At 44.1% G+C, this 17283-nt stretch overlaps 1 protein-coding gene across 3 annotated transcripts in view; it reads left to right on the forward strand.

Annotated features, from left to right (window-relative positions):
* The first annotated feature begins 5795 nt into the window (after positions 1-5795).
* The window catches only part of NRP1 (neuropilin 1), a 113984-nt gene continuing 102496 nt past the window's right edge, over positions 5796-17283 (forward strand). For 2 of the 3 annotated variants that reach the window (XM_032100210.1, XM_032100218.1), the window contains exons 1-3: positions 5797-5927; positions 6101-6552; positions 9817-9991. In XM_032100210.1, the coding sequence (XP_031956101.1) occupies positions 6312-6552; positions 9817-9991 (416 nt within the window). In that variant the 5' untranslated portion in view covers positions 5797-5927; positions 6101-6311. Of the gene's footprint in view, positions 5928-6100; positions 6553-9816; positions 9992-17283 lie in introns of all 3 variants that reach the window. The other variant, XM_032100201.1, reaches the window with a different exon arrangement.

A 17283-nucleotide genomic window follows, 5' to 3' on the forward strand; every position in this document is an offset into this window, starting at 1 on the left:
ATAACATCAAAGTATGCCAATGTAAATGTTCCCTAGTTAATAAATAACCCAAACAAACATTTAGCGGAAAAGCCATTTAACATCAGCCGTAATGAGTGACAAAGAAAATTATGATAGAGAACATCTCTTGAAGAAGATGTGAGAGGGCAGAGAAAGGGAATCTGATCTGTAATGAATGCAGTTCTACTGCTTGTTTACCATGACTGCTACACTGTAGCTAAAGGGGGTGCATGACAACCATGCAGTTGTTGCCGTGACAGCTTCCATTTCCCATTTAATAACATTGCACCCTTCCAAGTATTAGTCTAACCAATGTAGCACTTATAAAGTAGTGCATATAATTCTCAATAATATGGTATTATCACCTGGGCCTTTACGGATGAACAGATTGTATGAGCAGGACACTAATTTTCCAGCTAAAAATAGAGCAGGACAAGAAATACAAAGATACATCCAACACTGTTTTTACCTACTTCTTAATGATTATAGACCTTCAGTCTGGCAAAACGTTACTTTGAAAGGAACTATTTTTGTTTTTTGCTGCCGTTATCTTAGTGTAAACACAGACACTGATATACCCATTATGCAAGCAAATGGAAACAATTGAAGCTGATAAAAACAAGTTTATAATCTAAGGGTCCATTATCATCATACAGGGCCCGCTTTTCTCCTTTGAAGTCAGTGGGACTTTGTCATTGCCACCAATGGAAATATAGTCAGATATTTAGTCCATATGGTGAATTTCCTATGCATTACTTCCTTAATCACAGAAACAGCTACTTCAGAACCCCTTGAGTTGATCAGGCATTATTTTTAAAAACACCACTGTAAATCATATGTTGTATATGTTGCCTACTTCCTATTTCAGATAAAAGCAGATTACTCTGAGAATATACAAATATTACTGAAGAAAGGAAAAAAAAAAGGAAAAAAAGAGAGTGGGACAATTTGGAGGAACATGGTGACCATGCTTAGATTTTGGCAGCTATATCAATGCAAGCAATAGAGGAATTAGGCCATGGAGAGACCTGATGAGCTTGTTGTCAAATTGAAAATGGGAGTATAATGATATCTGAGATAATTTGCCTCTGACACAAATGGAAACACTGGACTTTTGATGATCAGATAATCAGCTAATAAAGCCTTGGGCAGTGTTAATTTTTTGGAGTGGAATGTGTTTAGACAGGATGATGGACATTGATAAGGCATTTATGACATGGCACAGTTGTGTTTCCAAAGAGTTTGGTAAGATATTTGTAAAGTCAATCTGACCCAAACAACGTAGTCAGTGTGGAGAGATGATGTAAAAACAAATGAATCTGATCTCTAACCAATGGAGTCTAGGATATGAGTGTATATTGCAACACGTGGCCATACATAAATTTAAATAGTATATAAATCTGATGGCACAGTTTATGAAAATAAATGTATTTGCACTGGTTCTTTGGAGAAAGGTAAGATGCACAGTAAAAGAAGAGGGATCATTTAGATGTATGTGGCTCTGTGTGGAAAAGAGGTGTAACATGAGAGGACAGGGTAAAAAAGCATTGGGTGTGAGAGACTGAGTAGGAGGATAAAAGATGTAGGAGATAAAAGGGTTGAGAGAGGAGAGATACAGACAAGGTAAAATGTATGTCTGATCTTACAGATATGGGTAAATAGCTTGGTTCAGTACAGTAAGCAACAGGAAGCCAAGTAGTGATTCATATGGCCAAAACAACAGAAGATGACACAGAAGCCTAGTTTTGGAGAGATTATTGGGGAAGATAAGTGGAAAGAAAAAAAGGAAAACATTAGAGAAAAGGATATAAATGAGCACCAGACTGTATATGAAGATATTAGTAGACACTAGTCATAAAGCAAATATATTTATATTCTGCACTAAATACTCATAGGAAGTCTCCATTTTCAGGCTTTTACTATTACGGATGAGTTTAATTTGTTGTGTTTCTTTTTCAAAATAATACCAAATAAAGGTGTCTCCAGCCATTGATTAATCATTTGCCAAACTTAGTTTTTAATTAAATGTGCTATGTGAGTACATAAAGGAGTAAACATCAAAGTTGCTCTGGTCTGCTATTGTTAAAATGGAAAAAATGTTTTTTTCCTTTGGAATTTTAAGTTTTATATTACATGATTTAGCCCACGGCAAATATTTTTTTATGGCTGAATTATAAACTTCTTGAGAAACAGGTTTATAACAGAAGCACAGACAATCTTCAAAAAAGCATTATAAACACCAAGTCAAATTATGAAGCAAAGATGGGCCTGAACCCAAACCCCAAAGCTAGCCACTCCATTAACTTTTACATACACTAGATTCAGATTCAGTCTTTGTAACACTAACTCATCCTTGCCATAAAATCCCATTACTGATGTGAAAATGGAGAGCTGAACAAATGTGTAAGCAGTTGCAGGATCAGGACCTAAAATACCGTGACTAAAATGTGAGAAGTGGATTATAAAAAGAGGTTTCTGAATGTTTCATTTGATGCCAGTTTATATTCAAGATTATTAAAGATTAAATATTTTCAGGTAAATACATGTAAACCAAGGATTGAATGTCTTCACTCATCATTTCAGGGCAGTTCATACATAGAAGAAACCTGTGCTTTTATCCATGAACTAGAGAGAAACAGATGGGTGGAAAAATTAGACTAGTGCCATTCATGTTGTGATAGGAAAGGATATTAATGTACCATACTCTGCTATATTTGCTAGGCCTTGAGATTTCAAAGGGAAAAAAATAAAAATAAATAAAGTCCCATTGTGGAATCCAAAATACCCACACAGTGCCAAGGAGGGGCAGAAATCCTCTTGCATGGGCCATGTTAACCCCAATAGAGGCCATTCCTGTTCAGCTGTCTTTGCAGCCTGTTGCACATCTCTCTCTGCAAGAAGAGGAAGCACTGATATTTGAGACATAAGCATGTTGAAATAAACCTTGGTACATGGATTAGGGATTACAGGGTAGGCTCAGGTGATAAAAGCAACCTTCATCATTATCTTACAATTTATCACATTGTACCATCTTCCCTAAAGTACTTGTTATGTCTGCATTTAAGTGTTTAAATTTTCTTTCAGGGAAAGGAATTTCTTTAAAATACACTAGCTACTAACAAAATGTATCGCCATCTGCAAAAAAGCAACTTGTTAATCAGACAGGAAAAACATGGATGAAACACAATGGCTGGGTGGTGGGTTGGTTGGTTGGTTGGTTGGTTGGTTTGTTGGTTTGAAGCATCTTTTCAGTGTACAGCTGGGAATGATTATATCCCTTCTGCAGATTCCTAGAAATCACCTGACAGACAATGCTAATCCCAAAGCAAGAGAGCCATCACTGTCATGAACTAAGTGTATTTTTTGATGTACGTGCTTTCTGGGTATCTGTCACTTAGGGAATTACTCTTGGTTTCTGAAACAGGCTTTAAAACTAACCTATGTGTATATTTCTGCAAACCCTTAGTAAGCAACCATCAGCAGGTAATTTCTGTCTTCAAAAATAGATTTACTTTATTTTAAAAGCTATATTGTTGCTCAAACAGACAAACTATGATCAGGTCAGAACCCATTTAACTCAAGGACTGTTCAGCAGCATGAGAGTTTTAATAATCAGAAAGCACTGTAAACTCTCCCCTTCCCCCGTGTTCTGGGAATGTCTCTAAAAGAAAAAAATAAAGGGGGCTTAATGTGCTACCCATAAAATATACATCCCAATCAATCAAGAAAATGCATAAGTATTGCAAATGATGATCCAGAGACTGCCTAAAGACAGGGAAATGAGACTGAACCCAATAACTCAATCTGACTAGTTCCAGCCTGCCTGGATTCTAGCCTGCCTGCAGACACAGGGCAGGAGCAGGGGCATGGGCAGAGGCAGAAGCTGACAAAGGAAAGAATGAAGTGTACAGAGGGTATAACAGGATCAAACTGCAGTTTAGTGCACAATATTAGAGAACTGCAATCACGGAAGAGAAGGGGAATGTCTGGAAAAAACTCAGAAAGTAGTGGTGAGAGAGTGCAGTATGAAACCAGCAGACAGATTTCCTATGGACTTCATCTCCAGACTTCAGCCAACCTTAAATTCAGGGCTTCAAAAGGGCAGCAAGGGAGAGTCCGAGTGCAAGTCTCAGACTCGGTGCTAGAGACAAAGGGATGGAGGAGACTGGATTTGTATATGGTTTCTGTAGTTTCTATGTTTGTAGTTAATCTGTGTGGCTGTAGACTTACAACTATGTTTGAAAACTATTTCAAACATGGTTACATCTTCAGAGTGGACAGGGATTTACTGTCGTGGCTACACTTGGAGGATGACCCTATCCTCAGCAAAGCCCAGCTCTTTTCCCTCTGCATCCTTCAGAAAGACTCCTTATGGAGTAGGTCTTCTATCAGGCCTTTTCCCTGATGAAGCGTTAACAGAGTTTGCCTTGACTGTGCACCAGCAACAAATTATTTCCAAACTGCTCTGGGAGATGAGAGTGGCTGACATCCACCACTGGCCGCAGGTCATTTTCCTGGCACAGACCAATCTTTGGGGATTATTTAACAGTGTTTCAGCTTTCAGCCTTGGAGCTCTTCTTCTAACCCCTACCCCAGGGACTGAATTGCCTTCACATAGAGGGACTGCAAAATACTCCCCATTAAAGAAGCAGTCGGGTTCAGCTAGGTGATCACTCCCCAGGTGCAGGGACAGCCTGTAAGGCAAGGCAATAGGGCAAGGAGGAGACAGGGCCCATAGCTGGTGAGCACCAGACCGTGCAGCCAAAGCAGCAGGATTCAGAGCCCAATATGTCCCTGCTTTGTTTCAGTCCTCTGGTGCCAGTAGTAGCGGTGGGGAGAATGCTCAGGAGTAGACACAGACTCCCCAGTGGGGATTTCATGCTGCATAGCCTCCTTCAGCAGCACAGCCGGCCCTGGGGAACCCCAGCAGCTCCTCAGCCCCTCAAGAGGCTTCATGAGAGACAGACAGACTGAGGGGGTCAAAGCTGCAACAGAAGCTAAGAGAAACGGGAATGACAGCAAGAGTGGGTGAGAAGGGAGATGGGAAGAGGGTCGGAAGGGAGGGGATGCAGGGAGGCCTTCCCCCGAGATGCAGGTATGCAAAGGGGACGAGAGGGCAGTGGCCAGATGAGCCTGACACCTGCGGATACTCTGATGGGAGGTCGTCGCAGCTCACCCCATATCAGCACAGCCAGCCTCCCCCAGGACCAGAGGGGACGGTGGTGTCCCACTGGGGAACGGCAGGGACTCCGAGGGACGCACGTAGGGACTGACGCACTCTCGCACGAAACAAAAAGAGAGTCTTGGGAGGGGGGAAAGGTGGCGGAGGAGGAAAAGGTGGCAGAGGGGGGACGGAGCAGAGTTCCCGCGGGGCACCCGAGGCGAGCGAGCCGGGAGGTGGGCAGGGATGCGTGTATGTGTGCGTGTCTGCGTGGGGGGCCGGGGCGACGGGGGCGGCCGGGCAGGGCATGGCAGGACACGGCAGGGCAGGGCAGGGCACGGCAGGGCGGGCAGGGCTGCGCGGGGCCGCGCAGGAGCCCACGGGGCGGCGGGCGCAGGTGGTGCCGCCGCCTGCATCAGCTCTACCTGCAGTGGCGGGGGCCGCCGCCTCTCGCCCCCCTCTGCCCCTCGCGAGTCCCCGCCTCGGCTGACTGCCAGAGCTGGGGCTTGCCGTGTTTGTTTGTTCGTTCTTCCGCGCTGACGATGTCTTGGGGGGCTGAAGAGGAGGAGGAGAAGAAGGAGGAGGGCGGGGAGGGGGAGGGGACTGGGGCTTGGGAGACGGCGGTTCCTCGGCCTCTCTTATTGCCGCTGAGTTGCGCTCCTCTTCCTCAGGCTGCGAGCAGGAGCCGCCCGGGCGCTTCCCACTTCCCCGGCCGGCCGGGAGTCCCTGCGGCGGCAGCGCGCTCGCTCGCCTCCCGCCGGGGCAGGTGAGTGCGGGGCACCGCCGGGCACCGCCGCCCCGGGGCTCCAGGGCTCCGGCCCCGCGGGAGCCGCGGCCGCTGGAGAGCGGGGCAGGCGGGTGGGACGCAGTTTGCTAAACTCCGGCGCCCGGCTGGTCCCCGCTCACGGCCGCTTTCCCTTCCTTATCTCCCCTCCGCAGAGCAACCCGCCCAGCAGAGCGCTCCCGAGGTGCCGGCAGCCGCCAGGATTTTTTGTCTGTCTTGTTTGTGTGTTTGTTGGGTTTTGGTTTTGTTTTTTGTTTTTTTTTTCCCTCGTTTTCATTTGGCTTTCTAGTCTCGCTGGGAATGGCAGGGGCAGCGGCGCCTGGAGAAGGAACAAGTGTGGGGAAAGGGAGAGGGAGCCGGAGCTAAATGACAGGATGCGGGCGGCTTGAGGCACAGAGAGAAGCCAGCCTCCTTCTGCCCCCGGGACTGCCCCTGCGGACCGTGCTTTCTGCTCCTCGCTCCTGCTGGAGATTTAAGGAAGAGTTGTCCGTGGAGGGCATTTTTATTTTTTTCCTCCTTTCGCTGCTGTCGGAAGGAAAAATGGATTGGGGACTTCTCCTGCACTGTGCAGCCCTCACCTTCACCCTCGCCAGGGCTCTGCGGAGCGGTGAGTGACACGGGGGACGTCGGGTCTCGGCTAGGGCAGCTGCGGGGCCGGGTTCCGGGGCTGCCGGCACGGTAGGCGGGCGGTGGGGCCCGGCGGGCCGTGGGACCGGCACCGATATAAAGCCGGCTGGGGGGAACTTTCTGGCGGAGGAGGGATGCGGCGCAGTCCCCGCCTGAGGACCGCCCGCCCTGACATTGCCTTCCGACTTTATTTTCTGCTCTTTCGGGTTATTGTATAAAGCAGGCTGCTCATTCTCACTTGATCAGGACAGCCAATTATCTTAATAATGTCCCGTCCCATAGGCAATTAAATGTCCCTCCTCCGATATCTGAAAGATAATGAACACTTTAAAGGGAAGGCTCTCTTCCCCGCCCGCCCTTTCTCTTTCCCAAAGCGTAAAATTTTGGTCATGCCTCCTACTAGCTGTGTGTGTACCTGCGAATAGTCTTCACACAGAGAACTATCTAGAGTACCCGTTTCCCAAGTCTGCAGTTTACGTGCAACTTACACTGTGCCAAGAGGGGAGCTGAGCTTCCCTGTGAAGGCTCAAGACTCCCTTCCAAGAGGAGAAATCCCATAAGAAAGGAGTGGTGTGGCTAGTTTACTGTCAGGCAGACCCTGAAAACACAACTAATTAAAAGCAGCGTGCTCCTCCTTCCCCGAACAATGCCAGGGCACTGTGAATATTGCAGTGAGCATGATGCATTTTTAAAAGATGGTCTAATTGTGGGACTGCTTGACATTTAGCTCTTGCACATGAAACAGCTCATGTGAGTCTTCCTTTCCTGACAAATCCTGAGCAATTATTATTAACTAATTATCAAATATTTACTTTTGCCTGACTGGGTTTTCAATCAAAGTAATTAAAAGAGGAGAGCACACTCCACTTACACTGGTATATTGTTTTAATAAGGGACCGCAACTGGAGTGTCAAGCAAGAGTATTAAAATCGCGTGTTTTATGATGGAAGTTAATCTCTTTCCCAATATGTTTTGAGGAGGCTGCTTAGTTTAATCAGGATGAGCTTCCTCCTCCAATGCTGTGGCACAGGAGCAAAAGTGCTAGAGAGGTGCACCAAGCCTAGTGTGGAGATGCTCTGAGAGATGCACTTTGCTCATCCCCCTAGCTCAGCTCAGGGTGTGGGCAGCTGCCTCCCACACAGACCCACAGTGCCACCGTGTCCCTCTGAGGGACAGAATGGGGCCACCCCCAAGCTCTTGTTGATCTTTTCTTCCTGTTAAAAGAAGGGGAGAAGAGCGAGTTGCTGGGCAGAAGCCTCCTCCTCCAGTGTTTAATGTGGTGGTCCTGCTGGAGTCACCAAGGCCGTTAACCTCCTCTATAACCTACCAGACCTACTAATGCCGCCTTCACCTACACGCAGTATTAGTGTCCACTAAATTAATTCATTAACCTTATTTGGAACTAATGGTCCAAAGTCATTAGAAACTGCTCTTCTTAATCAAGTGTGAGAGAGATTGCACAGAGCCAAGGAGTCTAGCAGACCGCATTATCTTATTACATTGTCATTTTCCCAGAAGTCGCAGATTAAGGAGCGCTGGTGGTAGTGAGTCCACCTCAACGTCCTCTGAAGTGACTCTGTCAAGTGACTAGAAGCAGCACTGCTTTATTTCAGGCATTTAACAGATGCCAGACTCTGCCATGTTGTTTGCAGGGCTGGAGTGGGCTTAATGAGACAAGATCACTTTCTGAGTATGCTTACACAGAGAGGAAAAGGCAAGATTCCCTGAGAGCCCCAGACAGCGGATTAGCAAGATCACCAGTGACAGCTTTTGAGCTTTGAGCAGCAACGCCTTTTGTTCTGGTCAGAGGAAAACAGCCTGTTTTGTAAAGGCACAGTGGAAATATAATAAGATAGCCTTTCCCAGCTATGTGCTTAGCAGTATCTGGGTTTTGACCATACATCTGAGTACCTATCAACCCCTTCCCTCCTAATTTATGGCAAATAATTTCTATAAAGAGTGTTGCTTTATGCATTTTTGATGTGCGCTTCCTCATTCATTTCCATTTGACCTGTTTTTCCTACAATAAAATCCTGTATATTTATAAATTCATGCTGTGAGCAAGGATTGCCATTTTGCTTTCACAGGGAATGTATTAGATAGAGCACTGCAGCCTGTATATACCATTATTGAGATGTAGTGATATATAGTCTTGCTTTAGAGGGGACATTCTTCCTGTCCATAGTTTACTGTCATGTTTTATTGCTCAAAATTAATCAACCAATGCGTGGAGAAAGTTTTTTCCTCCCTGAAGGCCCACAGAAGGGAATCCATAGTAGTCAAAAAAGTGATAACACTGCACTGGACAGTGAAGTGAGTGGCCGTGTAGGTTGGACTTTTTGTCCCTTTTTACTTTTCCTATAAACCTTAAAATGCAACCCTGACAATGCTGACCAAAGGAGCAAGATGCAGCCTTTCCACATTTCACAGTCACACTTTGTGATTCTAGAAACTTTTGCAACTATTTTGCTGCTAGAAATAAATCTTTGTTGTTGTTCAGGAGAGGAAGGAATGAAGGGAAGAGGAAGGGATGTTGTTCTGCTCCATTACTTTGATGCAGTCTCCAAGCATGAACAAACTTCCTTGAAAGAGTAAATAGTGGATGATTTCTGCTTCACTAGAGCTACTTTGTTCTCTGCTACCCTGAGTTTGAGGAGCACAGATAGTTTCAACCTGCCTAGATTTATGGGCTGATAAAACAAAGGGAGGGTCTCCTGCGAATGAGCTTGGATCCACCAAGATAATCCCAGTGGTTGGTGACACAGACCAGGCTTATCCCATAGCTGGGCAGGGTGTCAAAAGGCATTCCTTAACATCTCCTCCCAGCTTTTCTTAAAACTTCATACTTAAGAAGATTATAGTTTTTGGAGTTTATTGTGTCGCGGGTACCCTTCTTAGCCGACATTAACGCTGTTATGAAGGTGCAAGGTTTTAACACTGTAAGGGGCACTGTTGGAGCGGAGGGCTTTTAAAAAGGGGACGGCTTAGGAATGGGGTGCTTCTGCTACCTGCTGCCTGTCCAGCCACCGGATTTAAAGATGGGGACGGAGAGGGAGTCCTCTTCCCTTCGGTAGAAAGTAGCAGAGATGTCTTTAAAAGCAGAAGTATGCAGCATAAGTTTGCCTGAAGAAGGCTGCGGTCTCGCAGCATTCCCACGGCAGTCGGCGGGGTCCGCTGCTGCGGGCTGCGCCCGGATGCTTGCCGGGGGCACTGAGACCTGCCCATGTGCTTGCTTCCCCCGCAGATAAGTGTGGAGACACGATCAAAATTTTAAGCCCCGGGTACCTCACGTCTCCCGGCTACCCGCAGTCCTACCACCCCAGCCAGAAGTGCGAGTGGCTGATCCAGGCGCCGGAGCCCTACCAGCGCATCATGATCAACTTCAACCCGCACTTCGACCTGGAGGACCGCGACTGCAAGTGAGTGAGTCCGGCGCTGCGGAGCGCCACGGCGACACCTGCCGGCCACCGCGGGCGCTCGGCGGGGCGCGCCCGGGCCGGGGGCGAGCGGGGAGGGAGGCGGGGGGGTGCGGGTTAAAAATATCTTTACGGCTTTCTGAGGTTTGTGAGCTGCGTCCGCCCGGTGCGCTGCGAGCGGGTGGCGGTGGTGATGCGCGGAGTGCGGGTGCGGTTGTGGTGAGGCACCGTTTGTTGGCCCGCTTGCTTTTTTAAGTCTCTTGTTTGAGTTTGAGAAAGGAGTTCCTTTTCCGCTTATACCCCCACGACTACAAACAGCCCATGGAAGAGACAGGCCATTTATAAATTGCCGAATCTTCTTAACGCAGAGTTAGTCTGGCATTTACTGTCACCCTTCAAGGGGCAGTGGAGTGGAGGACTGATAGTCATATTTCCTTCTTTCTCCCTTTGCTGCTGATTTATAGCCAGTAGCTTTTCTTTCCCGTCCTCCTGCTCTCCTGTAGTGCTGTGAGAGGAGGAAGGAGGGAGCTGAGGCTCCCTTTGTCCCCTGTCCTCGCATTCCCTTTGACCGCCCGTTCCAGAAGTGAGAAGGGGAATCAGAACCTCCCAGAAGCTGTTCTCCACTTTTCCCCAAATCTGTAAATCTCACAGCTTGCACAAGGCAACACGTGGAAGATCATTCCCCTCTTCAACATGCACTCTGAATTCAGCCTGCTTGTTTCACGAAGAAAACATTTTCGTGATTCATTATTTAAGTATTTCTGGAGTATCATAGTTATTGAAATATTTCTTGTGTATCATAATTTTTTATCCCCTTCTGATAACTGCAAGAGAGTTGCTGTTCATTAATGTTACCAGTCAAGATTTTCTCTGCATGTCAGAAAGATTAAACTCAATAGCTGGTGGTGTTTGGTATTTCATGGGAGTATACAGGATTTGGTGCCATAAAATGATGCTCAGTTTATCAGAAGTCATTGTGATAGACCATGAGATTAGAGTGTTGGACTTAGGGAAAGAGAGCCTGTACTCAAGCACTTAATTTTTGCCATTCACATCTTTGTCCTATTATTTAATAAATTGATTACTTAGACCACAATTATTGTTTTCTCTTGAAATGAAGTTTTTTAATGATGCACTGTGGTGCTTAGTTGCCTTTTTGTGGTATTTTATAAGCACTTATAGATCAGCATTTCAGTGCCATAGTTGAGTGATAATGCAGAAAAACCCTGTGCTCCTAAAACTAAACTGACTCTTTGCGAAAATGAGTTTTTACTGTGGTGTTGGAGCTGCAGCTCGTATTCACACCATATGTTCACACACTGACTTCCCATTCTTTAATTTTTAATGTCTTGTACTCAGGCAATGAGTCACTTCCCTGTGTCTTCTTAATACAGGTTTTGCTTTCATTCTGTGGAACGCTGCTAATGCTTTAAAATATTTGTCACTCTTTGTCTCTTAGATGGAAATTAGGAAATTAAATCAAACATATTTCAGTGTCAAATCTTCTTCCTCCCTTGCTAGAATGCATGTTTTTCCAACTCTGTAAAACCAACATGGTCTTTGGCAGCAGTAAAATGGTGTACAGCATACAATTATTTGAAGAACAAGTAATCTTTGTGGCACAGTGTTGTGTTAAACAGTGCTAGACTGAGCTGAACTGGGTCCAGGGAAAGGATTGACTCCCTCCCTGTGCTGCTTCCTTCTCAGTGTTCATTGTCCACTCTCCCCACTGCATTATTTCTTCCCCTGAAACGGAGCCCAAAGCAGTAATGAGATGGTAGTGGGTGGAAGGAAGTCTCTCAACAGGGTTGTTTGCATTGTCTTTGCAGTGTGTGGTGGTGATGACTTTACCATTATTTGTCTGTGCTGAAATGCTAATTTTCTAGGCTTTGCTAAATTACTCAGCTGCTACTTCATTTATACTGAAAATTGCTCTTTTTAACTTGAGAGGGATTGTATTAGTGGAAAAAAAACCACAAAAAACAACTAAGGACCAGAACAACAGAAAAATTATTTCAGCAACAGGAATTTGTCAACAATCTCCGTTGTCTGAAATTTCAGCATCTGCTTGCAAAATTCACATTCCTTGTACTGAATATTAAATACAACAGGCGATTAATGCAATAAACCTATCACAAGATTATTTTGTTTTCCAGCTAAGTATATTTTGTTTTTCTAATATGCTTAGTGTATTAGAAACTCAGTCTGCAATCTAGAAATGTGTAATTTAGGTTACACTCTAGTTTATTGAAAGGTTTAGCACTGGAAATTAATAACCACTTAAATATGAAATGCAGATAGAAAATGAGAGATAAGGGAATTCATGTCTGGGAACAAAAAATGTCCCATACAATTAGAGTAGACTAGAGAAGATTAGCTTGCTGGCCTAGCTCCCAAAATCCTCTTTATAATGCTGTTCATTGCATCTTGGACCTTAGTTAGCATTGAAAACAACTTTAATAACAAGGACCCCTGAGCCCAGGAAGGGAAACACTGTGGCTTTGGAAAGGTTACCTTCTTGTTTCATAGTGCCAACAAGAAAATCGAGAGGCTTTACCTAACTTTAAAAAATATTGCTCTATATAGAGGTCTAGACGTATTGAAATGTAAAACTGGTGAAAGGTTGATTCTCAGAGGAGAATCAAAAGCAGCACATTTAAGCATTAGCTGTTACTGAAGTTGTTCCCAGTTAGTCTCTTTGTATGTTAGGGTTTGGAATTAATTTAAGAATATGCCCTTGATTTACCTACTTATTATGCTGTGCTTTAATGAATAAGTATTTCTCAAATGACTGATAATAAAATTCATATATGTATATTTTTCTGACAATCAGGACCATTTGAGTTGTTCTAAATTTCAAGTAAACATGGTGAAAATTCCTTTTTCTCTGGAGGCATTCTGAAGGACTCAGCTTCTACAGTTTTGGAGAATAAAGATACACAAATAATTAAAAATATGTTCACACAAGCTAGGTTCATCTAATAAAAAGTCTTCTAGACGGAACTACTGTACCAGCATTATGGAAATACTGGGTTTCGACAAGAAGTGTACAAACATGTCGACCACAGATTGTTATCAAGGACATATATAATGAAAAAATACATAGTCTCTTTTAACATTTAACTTTAATGAGTATTATGCCTCCTCTTCAGGAAGCCAAGAAACAGAAATTATGGTTGTGCTTTAAGAGAAAAGTAGTTTTTGTTTGCCGTTTTGCCTTTTCTCAAGCAAGTCCCAATAATAAGCATGCATTTTTGGAGTCAGGAGCATGGTTAAAATGAATAGAAGAGACAAAACATATGGCCACATATTAGTTAAAATGCTCCAGTGTTTGTTGCATGTGGTAAATGCTTTTCAGCACTTAGTGCAAGCTGTACAAGTCTCGTGTTGCTGAAGTATCCTACTGTGTAAATGTAGCCATCTTGAATCTAGTAAAACTTTATACCTAGATAATAAACAAGAATGTCACTGATACAGTACTTTGAATTTATGGAACTTTTCCGGTTTCCCAGCAATGTACACTATCAGCATGATAATTTATAATGGTTTGTGACAAATGTTGCTGAGCAAAGAGGTGTGTGGTTACATTCAGATCAGATGTCATTATCTAGGGAGCAATAAAAATTTCACAGACACTAGGTTAAAAACATTAAGAAAATGAATGTGAAGCTTCAGAAGAAAAGGGCTTAAGAAAGGTGGAGGGTTGGCTAGAGAAAGCCCAATAGTGGTTTCCTTACTGACAAATTATTAACTTTGTTGTCAGACTTGACTGTATTGTTTTACAAGGTTTTCATAGATATGCCACACAGCACTATTGTTTTAATGGCTATCATTTATAGATGTAGAAAATAAGTATCATCCTTGCTTAACACTTGTGGATTATGTACGACAATGCTGTCAAATCACTCAGAATGGAAAAATTGCCCATTTTGGAAACATTCAAGTTACAGGAGAGATGTCACAGATAATTACTCTTCATATTGCATTTACTAGGGATTAGTTACATGGATGAGAGTAGAGCTTTATAGAAATTGTGGTCAGCTATAGAATACAGAGCAAAACATATCTATGGTTGTTTATATAGAAGAAAATGGCTCCTCCAGGTCCTTGAGTAAGGAAGAAAGCAAAGGTATTCAGACCTACAGAGTGAATGTATAGCTTCACATAACTCCCATAGACCTTAATGATGTTAGAAATTCATCCATACATTTTATTTCTAAATAATGTCAATGGATTTATGCTACAAATCTGTAGGTATAACAAACTCAGGCTGGTAAAATAAACAGGAGCAAGTGAAGTCATGGCTCAGCCTTCCTTTCATTTCTGCATAGTTTAAGCTTTCATTTGCTTTTGTCTAAATCCTGGTTCCTGTTCTTCCATGCAGCAAGGTCTGCTTTGTGCAGACCTTGTGCCTCGCGTTTGTCCCTTTTGTGCAGGGGCCGTTCAAGCCCTTTGGGCTGAGCCGATGAGAGTAAGAGTGCCTATGTCCTTGCTGCCCACCTGCAGCACCACCCATGAAGGATCCTGCTGAGCTGCCCACTGAGCCTGTCAGAAGGGTCCTGCCATCAGCTGCACACAACAGCTGCTCCCTGACTGCCCCAGCTGCACCTGAAGCCTAGACAGTTCTGAGCTGCTCCCACAAACTGCCCCAAGGACATCTCAGGGGAAGGGGCGGTCTGGGCCCAGTGCAGCCCTACTGTGGGAACTTTGCCCTCCACTCCCACAGAGCTGTCTCCCATCATTCTTGATGACTGCAGGGAAGGGTTCAGCACAGGCCCTGTAGGATGGTTAATGACTGTATCAGTTGTTTGGATAGCAAATGTCAGTCAGAGCTTCCTAATTCCCTCTGCCCGGCCACTGTGGGGCTCGGCAGGCAGAGAGTGCCTGCAGCTGACAAGGCAGGGTGAGCAGCAGAGCAGCACAGGAACAGTCACTCAGGTTTGTGGAAGGGGAGCCAAGGCCTCTGAGCTTTCCAACAGAAATACAGCTTTACTGTCTCGGCTCCGTCAGCTAAGCATCAGCACTGGCTCTTTAGTGGGTTTCAGCAGGACAAGGTATCCAGGAGAGGTGGAAATGCCCCCTCCTCACTGCTGAGGGCAGCTGGAAGGATTCCCACCCTCCCCTGCTTGCTCTGAGCTTCATTAACTAATCCATCCAGCCCATGCATGTGCAGTCACTCCACCGTGGGCTGCACTGCCTGGGCAGAGGTGAGCAATGGGCTGGACATGTCTCTGTCAAAGCCAGAGAGGGATGTGGGCACCGACGCGCAGGGAAGGCCATACCTGGGCTGAAGAGGCAGCATCGTACCCCTTTTGTCTCCCTCAAGAGCTGTTTGGGGTTACCAAGAGATTAATTGGAAGTACTAAAGGGGTGAAGGGGGCTATCCTTCATTCTGTTCCTAAAACAAGAAACAAGTGGTTTTGGCTTAGTTTGAGATGAGTTGTTGCAGTAGGTTTGGGGGCCATGTGGTATCTCATGTTTCTGCATGCACTTTGAGGGAATTTCTCTGCTTTATATAAAGCACATCAAAGGCTTTCTCAGGGAGCACTTAGCTAGACCCAGACAGCTCTTCCGATGACCACTGCTGTTTGGTACCCTCCATAAGGCTGCAGGAAAGGTTTCTGTCAAGGAAAGGAATCAGCCCAGAGCCTGTGCAGGATCATGGAAGCAGAAAACACTTGTTGTAACCCAAAAGCTCTTCCTTAACTTAAAGGTTCTGCATTATGAAAGTATATATAATGTTCTCTTTGCCACAAGATTCCACAAGTATTTGCACACACAGATGCAACTATCTAAAGATACTGTTATTTTATTGTGCTTTTGGGACTAAATGAGAGTTAAAAGAAGTTGGAAATTATATTGTTTTTCTGATTAGAGTGTAATGAAAGAATTCCTTTGGTTTTTATCCAAGAAGTTAACTCTTGTGAAAGTCTCTATTGTCAAACTCTTTAACAATTTGTTCTTTTAGTGTAGTGGTTTGAGTTTGAGTTTTCTCAGAAAAGGTATTAGGAAATCCATGACCAGACTGCCTGGTCATAGCTAGGGAGACTGTGCTGGCCCATGTTCGGGGCTGAGGGGCTGGAAGCAGAGCCCAGTGTTGCACTCTGTGTATGGGAGCATTCCCTGTCTTGACTTGGGTCTCCATACGGTAGCATGATAGAGCTATAAAACCAGTCATATATGGATGTTTCTATTAACCTGAACAGTTAACTGTGAGTAGAATTCTGTCTAGATGTGCTACAACCAGATGCCCTTCAGACAGGAAAAATTTGAGGGTCAAATATGGATTCCCTTAAGCCTAATCCTTCATCCTTTCTGTGGACAGAGATAAACAAATTCAGAACAAAGGTCTAAGTCCTTTTTAAATTGAAACCCAGAGTTGTTGGAATTAGCCGCATGAAACTCTCAATATGTTTTCAGCCAATCCCATAGTGCTCTTCTCTCCACCCTCCTCTCCCGTGCTAATCTAATTGAAAAAAACCCCTATGTGTTTCTGTTAGTTTCTTAGTTTCTTAGTTATAGTTTATTGCAAGCTTTAACATTGGATCATAATTTGATAATGGATATAGAGATTTTTATGCAGCTGATGAGAAACCAAATTAAATTATTTTCTTTTGTAGTATTTCCAAAGAATGAAATTATGTTGAAAACTGGATATACATGCACTCACATGTATATGTCTAGATTTATATATCACACCAAACTGCTTGGATATAGGCATATGTTACATGCACCTCTTTAGGACTCTGCATATATACACGTATTTATGTCTATGTTATCGATTTCTTAGTTTATGTAGAAGTTCCTAAAGTAAATCTACTAATTAAAGCGCTAATACCCATCTTAAGGTTGATAATTAGGTATAAAGAGGAAAAGAGACAGGATTAGTGTTCAGATCATGTTCCAAATGCCTCTTAATTGGGTGTTTGTAATCAATCCTGATTGCAAGAGGCAGTGGTTTGGCAGAATAAAGAATGAAAAAGGCTTAGCCCTGCTATTTTCCTGTTAGTTGACTTGGCCGTAGTATTTTAGGACAGAATCCAGTGTCAAACAAGGTAATTTTGTCAGCCTTAGCAATCCTACAAAAAATTTTAAAAATCTTTTCTTATGACATTTTTTTCAAGCTAAAAACTCTGTCAAGCTAGAGAGTTATTTTTATCCAGAATCTTAAAAATTGTTTTCAAGTGAACCACAGGAAAGACTTTGTTCTCCTGTCCTCTATCCACCACTGACTTCGGAAATCATGTCTGAGTTCACTGTGGGTTTTTCATTGCATTGACCTTGGTACTTTTCTC

The sequence above is a fragment of the Corvus moneduloides genome, chromosome 1 (assembly GCF_009650955.1).
Source record: "Corvus moneduloides isolate bCorMon1 chromosome 1, bCorMon1.pri, whole genome shotgun sequence".
Classification (NCBI taxonomy): Eukaryota; Metazoa; Chordata; class Aves; order Passeriformes; family Corvidae; genus Corvus; species Corvus moneduloides.